This window comes from Gekko japonicus, unplaced genomic scaffold, assembly GCF_001447785.1.
Source record: "Gekko japonicus isolate JY-2015 unplaced genomic scaffold, Gekko_japonicus_V1.1 scaffold1436, whole genome shotgun sequence".
Classification (NCBI taxonomy): domain Eukaryota; kingdom Metazoa; phylum Chordata; class Lepidosauria; order Squamata; family Gekkonidae; genus Gekko; species Gekko japonicus.
Window position 1 is genome coordinate 213,413 of NW_015171546.1, and position 7,759 is coordinate 221,171.

General features: G+C 53.7%; 1 protein-coding gene across 1 annotated transcript in view; it reads right to left on the reverse strand.

Annotated features, from left to right (window-relative positions):
* PPP5C (protein phosphatase 5, catalytic subunit) overlaps positions 1-7,759 on the reverse strand; it is a 31,947-nt gene continuing 24,188 nt past the window's right edge. Inside the window, 5 exon segments of the mRNA XM_015419681.1 lie at positions 1-291; positions 471-552; positions 4,170-4,348; positions 6,720-6,760; positions 7,738-7,759. The exon segment at positions 7,738-7,759 is cut by the window's right edge and continues 7 nt beyond it. Coding sequence (XP_015275167.1) covers positions 229-291; positions 471-552; positions 4,170-4,348; positions 6,720-6,760; positions 7,738-7,759 — 387 coding nt within the window. The 3' untranslated portion in view covers positions 1-228.

Here is a 7,759-nt window from a genome sequence, read left to right on the forward strand (position 1 = left end):
AAAAACGACCCCTGCTTTCTATCGTGAAGGCTGCTGATGTCGGAAGAGAGCTTTAAAAAAAACAAAAAAAAACCCCGCCGCCCCCCCCAATGAAAACGGAAAGGTTGTTGTTGCCTAGCAGGCCAGGTCTCCGGGCAGGAAGGAGGAGATGTGGGGAGAGGAAGGGGGGGGGTCCCGGTCGGGCGGTCCGTGTCGAAGGTCGGGGAGGGAGGGTCGGCGGAGAGCGGCTTACATCATCCCCAGCTGGAGCAGCGAATTGGCGTACATCATTGGCTTGACGTTTGGATGAGGCTGGGGGAGAGGAGGAGAGACCCCCGGTCAGTTGAAGCGTCGGCACCAGACCTCGCCCGGCTGGCAGGGAGGCGGCAGGAGGAGAGGGGGGGCCCAGAGTGAGGACCGAGGAAGGGAGCCACTTGGGTCTGGGGGCCCGGCCGCTGGGGGCCCCGCCCCGCGGAGGAAGAGCGACTCACCACTGCTGTGAACTGGTGGAATTCTGGCCGCAGGTCGGAGCCTTTCAAGTGGATGTAGGAACCTTTATTGCCCATCTGATCGCTGGAAGAGAGAAGCGTTCCGAAGAGGAAGGAAGAGAGGCGGTTAGCGCGGCATTTCTCGAGCCTGGAAAGGGGGGGGGGATGCAAGCAGCAAGAACGGCGTGGGGCATTGGGGGCGGGGGCTGTGAGGTTCTCAGACTTGTCCCCGCTTTTCAGGACCTGCTCACAGAGTAATACCCACCCACCCCGCTTTCTTCCTCCTCCTCCTCCTCTGACATAGCTGAGGAGAGAGTCTCTCACATTTTACTGGGCTCAGTTCAGGGACTGTGGCCTGCTCTGCTGTGCATAGCTTGCTGCAAGTAGGACCCCTGCTGTGTAATTTTTGCATTGTTTAATGCGTTGTCTTAACTATGCTTTGCTCCAGTTCTATAGAAGAAGAAGAAGAAGAAGAAGAAGAAGAAGAAGAAGGGGAGGAGGAGGGGGGAGGAAGAGGAGGAGGAGGAGGAGATTGGATTTATACCCCGCCCTTCACTCGGAGTCTCAGAGCGGCTTACAAACGCCTTTTCCCTTCCCCTCCCCACAACAGGCACCCTGGAAGGCAGGTGGGGCTGAGAGAGCTCCGACAGAAACGGCTCTTTTTCAAGGACAGTTGTGCCAATGCTTGTGACTGACCCAAGGTCACATCAGCAGGTGCAAGTGGAGGAGTGGGGACTCAAACCCGGTTCTCCCAGATTAGAGTCCGCGCACTTCACCACTACACCAAATAAACCAGAGAACAGGCTGACACCCAGCGCTTGGGATGAAATGAAATGCAATTTCTTTAATGTATTAACAATGTTATTTTATAATCGCTATTAACACATCCACATTGTTACATATCTTTTTCTTCCATAGGTACAGAAGAAAGAAGTGGGTTGACGAAACTCCCCGGAGTTGGCTTTCGTTTCGGTCACGACTTCATCCGAACACACTGAAGCACCGTGGTAGCTTCTCTTGAAAACCTACTCTTCATAGTGTCTTCCAATGATATTCCGTGCCATCATTTCAAATACTAAAGTGCATCCTCATCCATTTTACTGGAGAATCTTGTCCCGGGCATACAAACAAATCAGTTTGAAGGCAAATCCAGTAAAATGGATGAGGATACATTCAGTGTTCCCTCTAAGCTGAGTTAGTGTGAGCCGGCTCACAGTTATTTAGCCTCCAGCTCACACATTTTTGTCTTAGCTCAAGAAGAATAGCTCCAGACCAAACTGATTTATGCAGTAACCAAATTGCTCACTCACAACTTTATGCCAATAGCTCACAAAGTAGAATTTTTGCTCACAAGACTCCACAGCTTAGAGGGAGCACCGGATACATTCTAGTATTTGAAATGATGGCACAGAGTATCACTGGAAGACACTATGAACAGTAGGTTTTCAAGAGAAACTACTACGGCGCTTCAGTGTGTTCGGATTAAGTTGTGACCGAAACGAAAGCCAACTCCGGGGAGTTTTGTCAACCCACTTCTTTTTTCTGTACCTATGGAAGAAAAAGATATGTAACAATCTGGATGTGTTATTAAAGGTAAAGGTTCCCTTGCTTGAAAGCCAGTCGAATCCGACTCTAGGGTTGCGGTGCTCCTCTCCGTTTCAAAGCCGAAGAGCCAGCGCTGTCCGAAGACGTTTCCGTGGTCATGTGGCCGGCATGACTAAACACCAAGGCGCACGGAACGCTGTTACCTTCCCACGAAAGCGGTACCTATTTATCTACTTGCAATTTCTTGCTTTCGAACTGCTAGGTTGGCAGGAGCTGGAACTAGAGATGGGAGCTCACTCCGTCATGCGGCACCCGGGTCTCGAACTGCTGAACTACCGACCTTCCACAGCCTGCAGTTCAGCGTCTTAACCACTTGAGCCACCGCAGCTCCTGGATGTGTTATTAGTGATTATAAAATAACACTGTTAATACATTATAGAAATTGCATTTCATTTCATCCCGAGCGCTGGATGTCAGCCTGTTCTCTGGTTTATTAGTTGTCTTGGGCTGTTACCATTTATAGTACCAGTTCTGTTTACAGGCTTCTGGCTGGTTCCAGAGTTCTCCAATCCAAGTCCTATTGCGTTGTTTGTTGAACCCCCTCTCCTGTTGATTACACCGACTCAGTTGGTGTAATCCACATACTGGGGGTGGGAGAGTCGAACCGAGCCGAAAGGAGACTGAGGAATTCGCCTTTCGGTCCCCATGAGAAAGGCGGGTTATAAATAATATAAATACGTTAAGTAAGAACCACCCAGAGTACATTTCCGCAGGGCTATTTCTGGGCAGGAACGCACAGGAACGGAGTTCCGGCTGGCTCCTGAGTTGGCCACGCCCAGCAGGAACTCATTAGCATAACAGGCCACACCCAACAGTAGAAACTCATTAGGATTGGCTACATTAGGGGTGTGTGGCCTAACATGCAAAGGAGTTCCTGCTACAAAAAAAGGCCCTGGGTTTTGACCACAAACAAGGTAAACAGAATAAGAAGCAAAAGGTGGGTGTGGCTGGATGACAACACTTCTGGTGACATGGGGGTGTGGCCTAATATGCTAATATGCTGTGCTGTCAGGGTGTGGTCTACTATGCTAATGAGTTCCTGCTGGGCTTTTTCTACAAAAAAAGCCCTGCATTTCCGAGTTTCGTTTTCGGCGTATACAAATCCACAGCATTATTGGGCAAACACGCCGTGCTTCGTAGCTATTCCTCACGTCGTGCAAAGGAAAACCCAAATTTGCGAGGGAGCTTCCTAAAAGCCTCTTCTCCCCCAATTCCGGCATGCCCTCCCCGTCCTTGTTATGCATCCCGCCCGTGAGAAAGTCACACACAGCCACACCCTCAGTTTGAGAAGCATCGGTTTAACAATCCCACGCGTTCTCTACACTGCGTCAAAGCCATCAGTTGCTTATTTTACAAAATTTGCATCCTGCCTTTCTGTACTCGTAAGGGCCGCCAGGACAGCGAACGATTTGAAACGTATACGGTAAATATCGCTTTTAAAACCGTCAAAAATCGAACCCCCCTCCCCATCATCATTAAAACCGGGTTAGAAACACCACGAAAAGCAGGGTCCCAAACGGTGTTCCCTCTAAGTTGAGTGAGTGTGAGCCAGCTCAGTTTTTTAGCCTCCTGCTCACATGTTTTTGTCTTCGCTCAGGAAGGAGGGCTCCAGAGCAGGCTAGTTGATGCAGCAGCCAAATCGCTCGCTCGCAACTTTAATGCCAGGAGTCTGGAATCCTCTAACACTCTGGGAAGAGGCATCTTTTAGACTCAGGCTCGAGAACACCCACATCTAGGCTGTCCCCCTTCCCAGCTGCACACACGAATGCCCAGATCCTCGCAGGAGGTGAGCTGGCACATCAGGGTAAGAGGTCCCAGCATCACTTTTGCTATCGAGAGGCTAGTTTTCCAGATGTAAGGGATTCTGCGTGTGCGTCAGCACAGGGGAGAGTCTGATCACGTGGGGTGCTGGGCCCTGGATTCGAGCTGCCGTAAGATCTAGGCCGAGGGAAGAGCCCTCTTGACCCTTCTGCCTCCCGCAAGGAAAGCCGACAAGTTCACCCCCTCAGTCGAAGGAGGGCCGCTCCTAGCCCTTCTCCCCCATCTGGCACCCGACACGCAGGGGGGGACACGATCCCGCGGCACGTGCCTACTCACCAGTAGTTGGGGGCCGAGAAGACGGTGACGCACTTGCCGTCGTGGGCCACCTCGTACCCCTCCGGCTTGACCTCGTGGCTGCGGATGATGTAGTCTAGCTTGTTACGCTCCAGGAAGCTCTTGGTGACGTCCGGCCCGAACTGGCAGCTCACGCCGCGCTTGCTGACCGACCGGCCGTTCTGGACAAAAGGAACGAGGAGGACAACGTCCGGTCAAAGGGGAGGTGTGTCTGGATATTGGAATCCGGGGAGGGGGAACGGGGATCTGCTTTCCTTGTCCCAGTACGCGCAGGAGCTCCGACTCCTACTCAGCTGGCATTCTTGGCCAGCTTGGTGTGAGAGCCAGTCTGGTGCAGTGGTTAAAGGCGTGGGCTCTAATCTGGGAGAACTGGCTTCGATTCCCCACTCTTCCTCCACTTGCAGCTGCTGGGTGGCCTTGGGTCAGTCACAAGTTCTCTCAGAGCTGTTTCTCTCAGGAGCAAGTTTGGTGAAGTGGTTAAGTGCGCGGACTCTAATCCAGGAGAACCGGGTTCGATTCCCCACTCCTCCTCCACTTGCAGCTGCTGCTGTGGCCTTGGGTCAGTCACAAGTTCTCTCAGAGCTGTTCCCTCAAGGATAGTTCTAAGAGCTCTCTCAGCCTCACCTACCTCACAGGGTGTCTGTTGTGGGGAGGGGAAGGGAAACGAGTTTGTCAGCCGCTCTGAGACTCTGAGTGAAGGGGGGTGGTATAAAGCCAATCTCTTCTCTTCTTCTTCTTCTTTAGGACTGCATTTGACCAAGGCCGTTCCAAACTGTGCTTTTTACATTCTGTTTCTATGTATTTTTATGTATTCTATTTATATTGTAAGGTTGAGCTCTGGAAGCAAGACAGGCGGCTCATAAACGGGGGGGGGGGGGGGGGTTGGATTTATACCCCGCCCTTCACTACCCGAAGGAGTCTCAAAGCAGCTTACAAACTCCTTCCCTTTTTCTCCCCGCCACAGACACCCCGTGAGGCAGGCAGGGCTGAGAGAGCTCTCTCGATGACTGCCCTTGAGAGAACAGCTCTGAGAGAGCTTGTGACTGGCCCGAGGTCACCCCAGCAGCTGCATGTGGAGGAGTGGGGAATCAAACCCGGTTCTCCCAGATTAGAGTCCGTGCTCCTAACCACTACACCAAACTGTCCCACCCCCCACCCCAGAAGGACCATTGTTTAGGGAAGTCGGAAGCGACATAGGACTTCATAAGTAGTTGCCTGCATCTTCTGTTTGCACATCCACCCCCCCCCCTGGAAAAAAGCACCTCCCCAAACAAAGGCCACATGGCCACCTGGGTTTGCGTTTTGGCTATCCACAACAGGATTTCCGTCGGAGCCAGCCGGTGTTCCCTCTAAGCCGAGTCAGTGTGAGCTAGCTCACAGATTTTTAGCCTCCGGCTCACCCATTTTTGTCTTCACTCAGGAAGGATGGCTCCGGAGCCAATTAATTGATGCAGCAGCCCCATCGCTTGCTCACAACTTGAATGCCAGTCGCTCACAAAAGTAGAACTTTTTTTGCTCACAAGACTCCACAGCTTAGAGGGAGCATTGGTCTCCGCATCTCTATTTAGCCTCCACAACCACCCTGCGAGGTAGGCTAGGCCGAGAAGTCATGGCTGGCTCGAGGTTGCTTGGAACGGTTTCTCCTCGGAAACAATTTCCGACAGAGCCGCTGTTCTGCTGGCAACCCAACGCGGCCTGGATCGCACACGGGGGACTTAGAAGGGGGTATTTCCTCTTGAGCCAGAGTCTTACTGCTAAGGGGGCCGACTGAAGGAGCCCCACCACTACAGTAGCCTCAGAATGGGGGGCGGAGAGAACCCGTCTCAGGCCGGCGTATGCAACCAAGTGGAGGGAGGAATAGGGGTACCCCGAGCAGCGTTCCCTCTAAGCTGAGTTAGTGTGAGCCAGCTCACAGTTTTTCAGCCTCTGGCTCACACATTTCTGTCTCAGCTCAGGAAGGGATGGCTCCAGAGCGAACTAATGTATGCAGCAGCCAAATCGCTCGCTCACCACTTTAATGCCGGCAGCTCAAAAACAGTGTTCCCTCTAAGCTGAGTCAGTGTGAGCTAGCTCAGTTTTTTAACCTCTGGCTCACACATTTTTTTTGTCTCCGCTCAAGAAGGAGGGCCCCAGAGCAAACTAACTGACGCAGCAGCCAAATTGCTGGCTCACAACTTTAATGCCGGCAGCTCACAAGGGAGAATTCTTGCTCACAAGACTCCACAGCTTAGAGGGAGCACTGGCACCCAGAAAACAGGCAATGCCAAGCGGCCGGCCCGGAACAGCTTGAGCACACGGGCAGAGTTCCCTCTAAGCTGAGTTAGTGCGAGCTAGCTCACAGTTTTTGAGCCTCTGGCTCACACATTTTTGTCTCAGCTCAGGAAGGAGGGTTCCAGAGCAAACTAATTGATGCAGTAGCCAAATCGCTCGCTCACAACTTTGATGCCAGGGGCTCACAAAGTAGAATTTTTGCTCACAGGGCTCCACAGCTTAGAGGGAACATTGCACACGGGTGAGCGTGACGAGACGTACCTGGGGCTGTGGATCCGACCAGAGCAAGTCACACATGGGACCTGTTGAGGGGAAGGGGAAAGGTCTTAGTACAAGAGGAAAAGGGGCCTTGTGCTGGACACAGCCCCCGCGCCCCCCCCAATACTGGCGCCCGGCTCTCAAGAGGCTCAGCGATGCAGTGTTCACCCCAGGCTTCCTACCGAGGACCGGTCTGCGGGGGGGTGTGTGTGTGTGTGTCGACAGTTGGCCCTCTCCTCTACAGGCTCTGCTCCTCCAGCTCCAACAGGCAGACAATTAACAGGCAAACTTTCCCCTGCTGCGATACGATTTCCCAGCTGCTTCACTTTGCTCCGGGCTATCACTAAAACACGGGTCTCCAAGTGGAGCCCCGTGGGCACCTGCTGAGAGGCCTTCAAAAGTGGGCGGGGCTTTTGCCCAGCAAGGCTTCTGGTTGGCCGTACGGGGGTGTGTGTGTTTTGCCCTGACCTGGATGGCCCAGGCAAGCCCGGCCCCATCAGAACTCGGAAGCGAAGCCGGGTCCGCCCTGCTCGGACGGGAGACCCACCGAGGAAGCCCAGGGTCGCGGTGCAGAGGCAGGCCGTGGCCGACCGCCCCCCAACATCTCTTGCCTCGAAAGCCCCCCCGAAAGGGGTCTCCGTAAACGGGCTGCGAATTGACAGCAAAAAACCTCTCTCAAAACAAAAACGGATTTTTCTAAAAAACGTCGCTTGGGCGGCGGTCCCCCCCACAGCACGAGGGTCTTCGCTGCGTGACTGAAAGGAAACTACAGTGGCCGTCTCGCAGCTGGCCCCGCCTCCCGCGGCAGCCATTTTGTAGCTGTGCTCGCCAGGCAGTGGCAGAAGCCCAAAGGCGCCTGCAATCTCGGAAACGTTGGGGACCCTTCTGCTAAAAGGGACGGGCAGCTTAGCTGGGGAAAAGGGGGGGCGGAGAGCCCTGCTGTGAGCACACTGCCAGCCACGCCCACCCGGCAGCTCCGCCCCCAGGGAGCCTCGAAGCCCGTCCCCCCCCCGATACACACCTGAATCTGGAGGCTGGCGATT